The sequence below is a fragment of the Mastomys coucha genome, unplaced genomic scaffold (genome assembly GCF_008632895.1).
Source record: "Mastomys coucha isolate ucsf_1 unplaced genomic scaffold, UCSF_Mcou_1 pScaffold22, whole genome shotgun sequence".
In the NCBI taxonomy this organism is placed as follows: domain Eukaryota; kingdom Metazoa; phylum Chordata; class Mammalia; order Rodentia; family Muridae; genus Mastomys; species Mastomys coucha.
In genome coordinates this window covers 233,834,220-233,847,531 of record NW_022196905.1, presented here as the reverse complement: position 1 = coordinate 233,847,531, position 13,312 = coordinate 233,834,220, and the positions used below count along the sequence as shown (strand labels likewise).

At 41.0% G+C, this 13,312-nt stretch overlaps 1 protein-coding gene and 1 long non-coding RNA gene across 3 annotated transcripts in view; one reads left to right on the top strand and one right to left on the bottom strand.

The window, feature by feature from the left end:
* The window catches only part of Csnk2a2 (casein kinase 2 alpha 2), a 41,716-nt gene that overhangs the window by 25,467 nt on the left and 2,937 nt on the right, over positions 1-13,312 (top strand). The window contains exons 6-11 of one of the 2 annotated variants that reach the window (XM_031340971.1): positions 2,845-2,928; positions 3,668-3,778; positions 4,285-4,386; positions 6,973-7,073; positions 8,318-8,466; positions 10,602-10,695. In XM_031340971.1, the coding sequence (XP_031196831.1) occupies positions 2,845-2,928; positions 3,668-3,778; positions 4,285-4,386; positions 6,973-7,073; positions 8,318-8,466; positions 10,602-10,678 (624 nt within the window). In that variant the 3' untranslated portion in view covers positions 10,679-10,695. Of the gene's footprint in view, positions 1-2,844; positions 2,929-3,667; positions 3,779-4,284; positions 4,387-6,972; positions 7,074-8,317; positions 8,467-10,601; positions 10,797-13,312 lie in introns of those variants that run through there. The other variant, XM_031340972.1, reaches the window with a different exon arrangement.
* LOC116069940 overlaps positions 12,076-13,312 on the bottom strand; it is an 18,445-nt gene continuing 17,208 nt past the window's right edge. Inside the window, exon 3 of the long non-coding RNA XR_004110221.1 lies at positions 12,076-12,421. This is a non-coding gene — a long non-coding RNA (uncharacterized LOC116069940). The remainder of the gene's footprint in view (positions 12,422-13,312) is intronic.

The following is a 13,312-nucleotide window of genomic DNA, read 5'->3' as shown; positions in this document are numbered from 1 at the left end:
CTTCCCAGAAATCCCCATGCGTGCATATGAGAACCACTGTCCTCTTCTCACAAGAGCTCATTTAAGTCAGTTTTTGAGTCTTGGATTTTTAACTAGCACAAGCTAGATGAAGACAAAACCCAGCACATCTGTGCTCAGTGCTGGTGGCCATGCTATTGTCCAGTGATGTCAGTGATTATCTCATCCCGCTAATGAAGCAAAGAATCCCAATGGACACTTGAAAATAGATCTTGTCTGTGAGCAGAAGCTGTAGCAGATATTAAAACTGAAGTACCCATCAAGGAATGTACAGGCATGTTAGTAACCCACAGTGTGTCTGGCCAGTTTTATTTTTGTTTTGTTTTGTTTTGTTTTGTTTGGCTCAGTCCTTGGTTCCATCATGTGTTTTTCATATCCCAGGTATTGTCTGAATTAGATCTTTGACAAAGACTAGGTAAAATGGAAAAAATCAACATTTTCTCTTAGAAAACAGGAAATATTTAACCTTGCTGAAAATGTAGAAGAAACTGAGGCTGAAGGCTATGGGTGACTGCTCAGTGACTACCCCTCCCCCAGGCTTTATGTGATTGGATTCAGATTTAGGGGTGTGTGCCCTCATAGACCCTAGTTTCAAAGGCAACTGCAGAGATGGATTTGGGTAGGAACTATAAAATTCTGGATAAACAAATACCAGTTGAAAGAAGACACAAGAGCACATTGCAGTCTCCCTAAGTCTATTGTAAAGCACAAGTGCTTATGACCTTGCATAGCTGGTGACAAGCTGAAACTATAGATTGTTAACTTTGCTGCAGAAATGGTATATAAGACTGGTAGAGTAAATACAGATGTCCAGAAAGTGCTCCTAGGCTACTTCCCTCCTGTATTTCTATCTATGGAGATTGTCACCTTGTCCCCAGGTTCTGTATTGCCCATTCTTCAAATTCAGACTAAAAGCATCAAACTTTGTTGTTGCTATAGATCAGGGGAGCATATTTTTGGCATGCTGACCATCATCCTCTGTGGCATAAAGATGCCTAGGATGGTGTCCTTTTTAGTCTGTTGCCGTTTCCCAGCCAGGGTGTACTTGTTATCTAGAGTAACTTCTGGTTATAGCTGGAGGGGGCTCAACTGACACTGGTAGACAGGTGTCAGGTATTCTGCTGATAGTCTTTAATCAGGATAAGCCCCCACATGAAGAACGTTCTGGCCGCTTGAAGCTTTCCAGTGCTTTTTAAGCAAAGGTTCTAACTTTGAGGGTCACAAAGGTGTTCGTGTGTGTGTGTGTGTGTGTGTGTGTGTGTGTGTGTGTGTGTGTGTGTGTGTGTGTGTGTAAAAGCTGCATTTGATGAACATGCCTGTAATCCCAACACTCAGGGGTCCTGAGCCAGGAGAATATTGACTCTGAGGCCAGGCTGGGTACAGAAAGAATAGAGAGTAACCTGATTGAGCTGTGTAACATTAAAAAGGAAAAGGGCATATTAATACAAATTTAAAGATAAAAGACGTAAATCAACATTTCTTCAAAGGCAACATAATAGACTAACCAATAAACACATGGCAAATAATTTGTTTCATCACTAATAAGGAAATATGAATCAGAAACACATGAAGATACTACTTCAACCCTTCTGAATAGCTGTTATTTAAAAAAGGATGTGACTGGTGTTGGCCAGTGTGTAAAAAACTGGAGCCATCATGTGTTGGACTTGAGAAAACAGGTAGTTCCTTGGAAAGTGTAAAGTTCTTATACAGCAAGGAACTTCTCCTAAAAATCTACCCAAGATAAATGGATACATATCTCCCCAAAAGACTTCCACGTGATTATTCATTGCAGCATGTTCTCAATGGCCAAAAGTAGAAATAACTCTAGTGCAACAAACTAATAAGTTCATAAATTTATTCAATCTCACATACACACTGAAAGAAAGGAGACAAAGGACCATGTTGTTAGGAATGTCTAGCAGGAAAAAAAAATCTAAATCAGATAGCAGATCCAGCAGTGGCTAGAAGTCACTTGGTGTGGGAATTAGGTCCTGAGAGTTCTAAAGTGGGGTAGCAATGGTTACGGGGTTTTCAACTTACTAAAGATCACAGGCTTTCAACACATAAAAGCCTGTTATTGATTCTATTACAGGAAATAATTTTCTCTCAGAATTGTAATGTTGGTTCTTTTTGGTTTTTTGAGACAGGGTTTCTCTGTGTAGTCCTAGCTGGCCTGGAACTCACTTTGTAGACCAGGCTGGCCTCAAACTCAGAAATCTGTCTGTCTCTGCCTCCTAAGTGCTGAGATTAAAGGCGTGCGCCACCACCACCCGGCGTAATGTTGGTTCTTAAAAGCTAAGTGGCGGGCTGGAAAGATGGCTCAGTGATTAAGAGCATTGACTGCTCTTCCAAAGGTCCTGAGTTCAGATCTCAGCAACCACATGATGGCTCACAACCATCCATAACAAGAGATCTAGCTTTCTCTTCTGGAGAGTCTGAAGACAGCTACATTGTATACATATAATTAATAAATAAAATCTTAAAAAAAAAAAAGCTAAGTGGCTCAGATTTTATATTTAAGTAAAATGTAAATGCTTCTTAATCTAGAAAACTCATGTGCTTAAGTCTGCCTTGTTAAAAGATATATTAGGATGTTATTCTTCAAGTCCCACACTCTGGTTCTCATTCCCCCCTCTTTAAAGCAACCTTCAGCATGACCATTTGATAGCCAGCTGAAGTGTCCACAGAGAATTTTTTTCTCTTAAAGGCAGTAAGCTGTCCTTTTTGAGACTATTCAAGTTAAAGTATCATAAATACTAAGACTGTTTGTATTGGGTCTGTAAGGGGTTTGCTTACTTTTCTCTGTGCTTTCTTACCTACTAGGCTCTGGATTACTGCCACAGCAAGGGAATCATGCACAGGGATGTGAAACCTCACAATGTCATGATAGATCACCAACAAAAAAAGGTACCAATCCAGCCAGGCAGCACCAAACTTTTGTTGAAGACTTAGGGAAGACGTAAACATTGTCCAATAGCATTGCAGTATCTGTAGATACTGCAGTGTCTGTGCTGGCTGTAGACCATGCTGATTCCTTTCGTAGACTGCATCACTGTGACTTCTATAGTCTCCTGAATTAGTTCCTCCCGGTAAAGTACATGGTGACCATGACTGGTCACTGGTTTTATTTTAGTTCTAGTGTTCAAAGGGCCTTAGGAAGAAACTACAACAGTGGTTTCTACTTCACTTCTTCATGATTATTCCAAGTTAGCCCTAGGAAGTACACTTGGGTCCCTCCAACTCTGGCTGTCACAGCCAGTATTAGCTTAATAACCAGTTAGAGCAGTATGCAATGCTTCTGCTTGGAGGGGGCCATGCATGTCGTTCAGAATTGCCTGGAGCTCATGTTAGGAGCTGTGAAGGAAGGGGAAGTATGTTTCTATGTAAGGCCTAGAGCTCATGTTAAGAGCTGTGATAATCTGGAGAAAGTAAAAGACCAGGTTAACTTAGAGGGGAAAACTCGGAACATTCCAAGTACTGTGCTCAGAAATGATTTCATCTGCTGTTTCTGAAGTGTACGTAGTCTTCCATGGGTACACTGTCTGTGGTCAGATACCTGTTGTAGATATGTGCTGTAGCCTTGCCACAGGCATGGGCACCTCCAAGTGCATCTTTCATGGTCTGTTTTGTCTTGTCTTTTTCATAGCTCCGACTGATTGATTGGGGTCTAGCAGAGTTCTATCATCCTGCTCAGGAGTACAATGTTCGAGTGGCCTCGAGGTACTTCAAGGGACCAGAGCTCCTTGTGGACTATCAGGTGAACGTGTCAGTGAAGCTGCTCTGTGCTACTTTTATTTTTTCTTAGGGATTTTCCTGGTTTGCTATGTAGTTGATTTGGATACATACAAAACCCAGTTATTATTCTACTCTATAAAGCTTTTTCTCAGCTACATTAATTTTTTTTTCATTATGTGTATATAAGCTTACTTGTGCCACAGCCCACATGTGAGGGTTAGATGCCAGCTTGCAGAAGGAGATTGTTCTCTCCACCATGTTGGTTCTTGGCATAAGGATTAGGTTGTTGAGGGTGGCAGCCTTGGACACTTAGTGTACCAGCTGAGCCTCTTGCTGCCCCTGTCTCCCCTTTTTTAAGGGAAGAGTGACTTTTAGTTATAAAATAACTGCAGAAAAGCTGAGAATGGAGTTTGCCTGATGTGTATAAGGCCCTAGTGCCTCAGAAATAAGGACTGATCTTCAGTAGTCAGATGAGTACAAAGGGTTTCTAACCATCCTTGACTAATCAGCCATCCTTACTGCCTTCAGATGTATGATTACAGCTTGGATATGTGGAGCTTGGGCTGTATGTTAGCGAGCATGATATTCCGAAAGGAGCCATTCTTCCATGGGCAGGACAACTATGACCAGGTGAGCAGATTTGGTCACTGTTATGTCACAGATGCTAGAGATGTAGCATATGAGCCATGAATGTCACTCACTATATATGGGCTACCATGTAAGCTAATGAGTTGTTCAGAATTATGTCTGTGGTACAAGATTCTAAAGCATGTAGACATTTGCTGTCTGTGCTGAACCTTCAAGATGGGTCTAAGAAATAAGGTACCACTTTGTTGCAGTAAATCTCCAACCCCAATAAGCCTGAGCAAAAACCACACAACTCAGTTTACGGTATTTACAAGCTACACGCCTAGATTGGGCAGATTTAACCACTACACTACTCTATTCCCTATCTGTGAGAGTTCTTGCTACTTGTGGCTTCTCCAGGCCATATGGTACGGCTCCATATTCCACCACCACCTCCTCCGTTTTTCTCCTCTTCCCCCTCTCTAAAACCTCCAGCCCCACCTTTCCCTTCCACTGCACAGTCACAGGCTCTAGCCTTTCTTTGACCAGTTAAAATGGGGAGAAAGTTCACGTGAAATCACCTGAGTACATGATCCACTCCTCCTTGGGGCAGCCCCTCTTAAGAAGAATTAATATCAGAATACAAACAGCACCAGGGCAACCCACAACATTTCCCCCTTTTTGTCCAATTAAAAGGCTCTTTTTTTCCCTCAGATATAAATTGAGCACAACTATTACAATTATGCAATTTATAAAGTATAAGATATACTTAATACCCAGTCTATCATTGTCAATTTAGATAAAGCACTCTACTATCTATCCTAACTTAAAAGTCTTACAATTTTATATCTGAAGTATGTCCTGTTTTTAGCCTGTATACCATCTGAAAATCATCCTCTCAAATCTATATCATCTTTCTTAATGTTAAACAGATTGAGTTGGCTATGAAACTATAACTAGTCTTCAACCTCATCAGAAATCTGATAATGACTTAAATATTACCTGAAAATATTGGAAGCACAAAACATAGCTTCCAAACTTAACCATTTTGTAGAGACACTGACTGCCTGGACAGTCTCTAATTCCTCAAAATATTGGAACATCAGTCTTTAGCCTTCTGGCCCATGATCATCTGACAGACTTTTATAAAGTAGAATTTTGAAGGATTGCTTACCCTGTTTTGGCAGAGCTATCTCAGTTGACTATTTCACATAGTGTGACCTTTTCCTGGGCAATATTTTTGTCTGTAGATGAATTGAGGCAATTTTTGCCTAGTGGTTATCTCGCCATGACTAGAACAATTCTTTTTTTTTTTTTTCCGAAACAGGGTTTCTCTGTGTAGCCTTGGGCTGGCTTCAAACTCAAAAATCCACCTGTCTCTGCCTCCCAAGTGCTGGGTTAAAGGCATGCGCCATCACTGTCCGGCGAGCAGTTCTATTGATGTTTTTTTTTTCTTTGAACCAAGAAAGGGGTATAGTCACAAGCAGACTTCTTTCCAGTCATATGATCTTTAATAATGAAATGGCCTTAAATGTCATATTCTGTGGGCTTCTGTCACCTCTGAAGACTAAAGTATATACAGACTGTTATACCTTTAACTATTCTTATTTCTATTTGAGTAAGTTAAGTTAAAAACACTTTATTATAATTAAATCAGAGTGTAATATAATCTGGCCCTTGTATTACTTAACCATCCTAAACAGTTTGTAAGGGCAGTTATTAGAAGGACTGGATCTAAACTTTGAATTCTTTTTTCTTTTTTTTTTTTTTTTTTAAGATTTATTTATTTATATGAGTACACTGTAGCTGTATTTAGACACACTAGAAGAGTACATTGGACCCCATTACAGATGGTTGTGAGCCATCATATGGTTGCTGGGAATTGAACCTAGGACCTCTGGAAGAACAGTCAGTGCTCTTAACCACTGAGCCATCTCTCCAGCCCTACAAGCTAGTATTCTTAGGAAAGTAATACAGGCACAAAGCCTATTGAGAGTAACTATTAATTTTAAATCTTATATCAATATAAGAAATTTACATCAATGAAAACCTTAAATCTGTATCATTCTATAAATTGTATATCAATGTAAAATTACAACTTCAATTAGCATTAATTATAAAAATTTCTGCCAGTGTAAAATACAGGTATGTAATGTTTTGTTTAAGAGTAAATTTGATAACCTATCCCTATGACAACCCACGGTACCACTTTGTCTAACAAAATCAGATTCTAGAGCAGGGCAGTGGTGGCGCACGCCTTTAATCCCAGCATTTGGGAGGCAGAGGCAGGTGGATTTCTGAGTTCGAGGCCAGTCTGGTCTACAGAGTGAGTTCCTGGACAGCCAGGGCTATACAGAGAAACCCTGTCTTGAGAAAGAAAAAAAAACAGATTCTAGATATTAGATCACAGTGTCCCCAAAGATATTAGTATTTAAATTATGTTAACCCTTTAAAAGCAGTTTAGAAACTTGGATTCACGTGAGACTTGTGTCCTTAAGTCTTTTTGTTTATCCTAGACTCAGGTCTCAGTTCCTAGAGATCTGAGTGACATGGAATGTCCTGACTCCCAGGTCTGGCTCAGTATTCTCTAAGGCTCATGGGAAGCTAGCTCTGTGCTTGGTGGTTTGGTCAGTTTGTTTTGTGTTTCAGCTTGTTCGAATTGCCAAGGTTCTGGGGACAGATGAACTATATGGGTACCTGAAGAAGTACCACATAGACCTAGACCCACACTTCAATGACATCCTGGGACAGTAAGTAAAAAAGAGGAGGCAGTCGGGGTAGGGATGAAAGAAGGGTGCACCTTGCTCTAACACCAATATTGATGTTGGTTGGTTGCTTGGTTGGTTGGTTGGTTGGTTGGTTGGTTGGTTGATTGAAACAAGGTCTTACTTGCTATGTAGACCAGAGCTTTGGTCTTCAATTCACAGAGATCTACCTGCTTTAGCTTCCTAAGTGCTAGGACTCCTGCTTAATGTGCACATGGATGTCTAATCACAACACCAGGGACACTTAGGCAGGAGGATCATTGAGTTTGAACCCAGCCTGGCAATCATGAGATCCTATAGAAGCAAATGGAAGACAAAATCATAATGCTATAGGGGGGAAATGTTTATTTGGTTAAAGCATGTGCTTAATTTTGTAAACTACTCTTTCTGCATGAATGTATATGTACTATGTATGTATTGGTGTCTGCAGAGCCAGAATAGGGGTCCTCTATAAATGGAGTTAGAGATGGTTAAGAGCCACCATGTGGTTGTCAGAAGTTGAAGTCAGAACCTCTGGAACAGCAGCTGGTACTCTTAACCACTAAGCCATCTCCCCATCCCTAAATAGACTTATTTTGATGACATATCCTGGAAAACTATGTTTCTTTAAATAAGAAGTGAATAGCTTATTTTCTGAAGTAAGTTTTACAGTAAATATTAAGGCATACTAAATTTTCCGGTACAGTGTAGATTTGTATGTTTTAGAGGTTGGTTTGTTTGTTTGTTTGTTCATTTGTTCGACAAAGTCTTGCTGCATAGCCCTGGCTAGCCTCAACCTGCGTGCTAGGATTATCAATGTGCATCGCCATGCCCAGCTTCAGTGCAGTATGCTAAAAGGAAATGTTTGGCTGGTGGTCTTCACACATTGTTTCTAAAGCCAACTCTAAATCTGTTTACCTACCCATCATTGCTTAATCACCAACACAGTTGGTGAAAAGAGTGGACCAAAAGAATAATCCAGAAAGATTGAACTAGTTCTTACTCAGATGTAGAAGTTTTAAACAGATTTTGCTTATCTAATGCTTGAGCTGGTTTGTGTCAGTACACCATGGTTACAACTGCGTGACAGGTTGTCGAGGTGCTGGCCTATATGAAGTGGGTACCAGTAAGAACAAGCTTCAGCTGCTACACAGTGTACTATTCTAAGGGGTCGTTGTTGTTGGGTCTAGTAGAGGAGAATTTTTCATATTGTTTAGTCTCAGAATATAATGACTCACTGTTTTTCTTAGACATTCACGGAAGCGCTGGGAAAACTTTATCCATAGTGAGAACAGGCATCTTGTCAGCCCCGAGGCCCTAGATCTTCTTGACAAGCTGCTGCGGTACGACCATCAACAGAGACTGACCGCCAAGGAGGCCATGGAGCACCCATACTTCTGTGAGCTTTTTGATTTTTTTTTTAAAGTATTATTTATTTTATGTATATAAGAGTACATTGTAGCTATCTTCATACACACCAGAAGAGGGTGTCAAAGATGGTTGTAAGCCATGAGCTTGCTAAGAATTGAACTTAGGACCTCTGGAAGAACAGTCGGTGTTCTTAACCACTGTAAGTTATTCTCTCTAGCCCTGTGAGTTATTAAAAGACAAAACTGTCACCCTTTAACTTCAAGGTCAGTCGAAATGCTAGATACTTGGCTTCAGATTTTATTTATTCTAGGTCATTGAGGCCACTTTATAGATGATTTTTCTTAGTTCTTTCCCAAAGGTGTTTGCTTATTAACTGGTAGTAGTACCTCTGAGGCCAGGCTGTATACCCCACTCCGTTACCCTGATTTTGTAGACTGAAGGTATCTAAGAATTTTTTTTCTTCGTGTTTAAAAAAGTTAAAAGTACATTAGATCACCCTATTGTGTTTCTAAAGGAAGCAATGCATGGATAAGAGGGCTCTGAGGTGAGGGAACAGATAGGGTGTGCCAGTTGGACTCTGCCCTCTAACATCTCCCACAGATCATGTGTGCTCCTTCTGTACCTGCTTATGGTTTGAGTGTACTAGATCTCCGCATTGAAACTTGACATACATTTTATCATGTGTTAAAGAGGTAGCTTAGTCTATTCCCGGGAGAGGCTGAAAAAGGCTGAAGCTTGGTAGTAACGTGACTCTTAGTTCACTCTCAATCAAGATGAACTCTGGCCTGTAAGGGTTTGGAGTGTTGTTTGGCCACTATGTGTTCTTTTTACCTCTGGAGTGTAATTCCTAATAATATTAACTAATAGGAAGAATATATTGCTATGGTGTCAAACTTACAGCAGAAGTTTAAGGTAACAAATATGTAAAGGATCTTCTCTTTGAGCCTTCTGTACCTTAGGTGACATTCAGTTGTCTGCTTTGAATCAGCCGCTTAGAAGCTAGTCAGATCTATTTGAGACCAGCCAGGAATGCATAGTAAGACTCTAGGGTTTTTTAGGTTTTGTTTTGTTTTTTTTAAAGCCAGGTGTGCTGATGAATACCTCAAGAATTCCAGGCCTTGGAAGGCAGAGGCAGGTAAATCCCTGAGTTCAAGTCCAGTCTAGACTACAGAGTGAGTTCCTGTATAGCTAGCCAGGGCTACATACAGAAACCCTGACTCAAAAAAAAAAAAAACAAACCAATAAAATAGAAAGCAATACTAGTGTAAACTCATGGACGTGCGTATGCGTAAGGATTGCACATTTGAGGCCATCCAAGGTATACAGTGAGATTCTGTCTCAGAAATAATAACGAAAACAACCTAATGAATGTTTCACATAATTCATTATTTGGTTATTATCTAAATCTGTATATTTCACTGCTTCTCCTTAAAGTCACTACTCTGCCACTGGTTCTTTTATTCAACTTTTCATAACATGCTTATCATTGTATGTGCTTTAGGGGCTGAGTATGATATTGGAACTCAAAGAAGAAATTGGTATAAATTTGAACAGTGTTAAGTTAGGGTTTCTGTGCTTTTCAGCCATTGGGTCTATATTCTTTTTGGTTTTTCAAGACAGGGTTTCTCTGTGTAGCCATGGCTGTCCTGGAGCTCACTCTGTAGACCAGGCTGGCCTCGAACTCAGAAATCCACCTGCCTCTGCCTCTGCCTCCCAAGTGCTGGGATTAAAGGCATGCGCCACCACTGCCCGGCTGGGTCTATATTCTAAGGAAGTAGAAGAATCACCTAGAAAATTCCCCAGTGAGCATGAAGCCACCCTGACTGAGCAGGAGGATCAGGGTGAAGAAAAGTAAGAGTTCAAGGATAGTCTGAGCTCCTTGTCAAACTTCATCCCGAAACCCAGTGTTCAGTAGAGCTGAGACAGTGACTTAGTGGTAGACTGATTATGTAGCATGTGATCTATGACCTGTGGGTTCTAGACCCTGCTTTGAGGGAGAAAAAAATAAGGAATTCTTTCCTGATCCTGCCTTAATGCCTGGTTTTTGTGTGACCTGAGTCCCACATAAATGTGCATGTAGAAGAAGGCAGGCAGGTTGGCCATGGCTTTCTCTCTGTAGCCTCGGTGCTGGTGCTGATGTGGGGAACCTGTGCTTTCTTGCAGACCCAGTGGTGAAGGAGCAGTCCCAGCCTTGTGCTGAGAACACCGTGCTTTCCAGTGGTCTCACCGCAGCACGATGAAGCCTGGGGAATCGACGGTAATGCGGCACTGATGCTTGCCAATAAAACCAACCAACCAAACAAAAACTTGAAGGAAACTACAGTGTGATAAAAAGAAATTCTAATCATTCCTTCTAAAGGCAAAGAAGAGTAAAGACCTAAAGTCTGTCAAAAGCAAGAAACTCCCCAGTACTAGTCTACAGGGAGCTGCGCTGTGCAGTGTGGCAGAGCGCATAGTTCAGGATCTGAGGGGACTCTCCCTTTGGAATGCATGGGAGATGAGAAGCTCGGAGTTGTTGTACACATACCTGCGTTTAACAGGATACCACTGTTGAATTAACCCGTTCAGTCAACAAGCTCTGAATATCTGACTTCCTATCTATTCCATTGTGGTCTGATTTTCTGTGAGAATTCAGGCTCAAGTTTTAGCAAAAGTCAGCAGACTATTCTGACACACCAGCCTCATTTAAAAAAAAAAGGATTACAACAGTGACAGTATTTTTTTTAAGCTCTTTTACAAATTCATGTGTTATGTATTTTTTTATGACATGAGCTCTCCAGGAAATGTACCTCATTCCTGCAGTTTGCATCTAAGTATATTCATTTGGAAGCAAACTGCCATTGCTCTCGCCACATCCTCTTTGGTGTCAGAAGATGGCACTATAAATCTTGAGATGCCATGACCAGGTCCCAGGTTCATTAGATGTTCCATGCTGTGTGCATAACTTGGGGCTCACCTTTATTGATTTGCCTAACTATTGAATCTTGTTGCCTTTTTTTTTTTTTTTCTTTTTAGCTTTTTTTCCCCCTGGCCTTTTAAGGAAAACCTCATCGTTTCTCAGTACATCTTTGTGAGGGCACTACTTCAATGCTCCACTTTAAAACAAAGGCTATTTTTGTCACAGCCATAGCTACAGTTAGTCTTCAGGCAGGTCAAAGAGGGAGGAAAACGTTCTATTAGGATTTATTCAGGAAAGACCTCATGGATGCAAAAAGGCCTACCACCATCTTCCTTCTCCTAACCCTGTGACAAGCAGGTCTGGCTGCAGTCAGGATGGGCATTTGTAACTCTGATAGGTCAGACATGAATGTGATGGTGAAGAAGTCTCTTGCATGCAGGTGCTGGCTGTGGGTAAGGCTGTCCTGTGACTCCTGCAGCTGGCTGGAGAGGGATGGCCATGGCTTGTGGGAGGAAGTGGAGCAAGTGTCAAAGCTTTATAGATCCACTGTGCTAAGCTTCATGTTAGCAAAAGCTAAATTTTGTGGTTTTTTTTTTTTTTTTTTTTTTAATAGGGCTGATTTCATTTGTGGGATTGGTCACTGACATGGTTTGCCAGCTAGTCCCCTCCTTGGCTGCAGCCACACCTCAGCACTGGGGAACTAACATGCTTGAGATATCCACCACATCACACTTAGGGTTTCTTCAGTAACTATTTAATAATGCCATACATTTTTATAAGGTTAGATTGTTTGTTTGAAACATCTGTTTACATTCCAAATTCCAATAAACGTGTATTGGTATTGGTAGCAGGTCCATTTCTAAATGCAGATTCTATTTTGTCGTTTGGTCTGTGGGAACTTAAAAGGCAAATGTAACTCTTTCTTGGTAGTACGGAGTTGAGTTTATAGATTAAAATAAGATCTTGGGCCAGTGACATGGCAGTTACAGGCGTTTGCTGCAAGACTGATGGTCTGGGTTCAGCCCCAAACCTGCGTAGTAGAGGAAGGACCTACTCCATGACTTGTCCTCTTCCCACGCCTGTGCTGTGAATGTAAACACACATACAATAAATAAAGTGTTTAAAATCTTCTTTAAGATCTTTATAAACCAGGACATACATTCAGTTAAGGTTTTCATAGAGCTGCTGCCTCTGCCGCGAGTTGCACCTTGTGTTTCCATGTATATATTTGTTCTTCCTGAGAGTTGGAAACAACACGACTGAGACATGACCCATGTTAACATGGCAAGCAGCAAACCTCAAGTATTGGGGATTGTCATGGGTGTTATGTGCCGTCACAGGCAGCCTGGATCCTAGGTGGTCAGGGGATGCCTTTTCTGTTCTCTGACCCTATCTACTTGATGACCCAATCTCCTCTTTCCTCTCTCTAAATTGTTCCAGAGCTTTTTGCAGGGTCTCAATTGAGCAGTAATCCCACCTCTTTACCCTGGGTCCTCCACAGACAGTCCAAACATCTGGGGAAAGAGTTGGCTATATTCCACTGTCCTCTCCCCTCTCACCCCCCTCCGTGCTCTGCTGGAGAGGTCCTATGCAGCGATGACTGCATTTCACCACCTTGCGCTTGAAATGCTCCCTCTGGGTTTGTACTTGATGCTTAGGCTGGCCTTTACAAATTGCAGTGTCTAGTAGATCTTTTTTACTTGTCTCCAAATCTACCTTGGTGTATGTATATATATACACACCAGGTACACCTTGGTCCAGCCCCCTGGAAATTTTCCCTGGGTTTTAAAGAGTTTGTATGAGTAGGAGTGGGAGTCGTAAATTTACCCACCCAGTATACTTTTCAGTGAATATATTCTTTTTAAATTCATCTCAGTAATTCTCATTTGTTTGTTTCATTACCTTATTACAGGTTAAAAGTGCCTATGACAAGGATTTAATTATTTCCTAGTGAAAAGCAAAAAAAAAAAAAAAA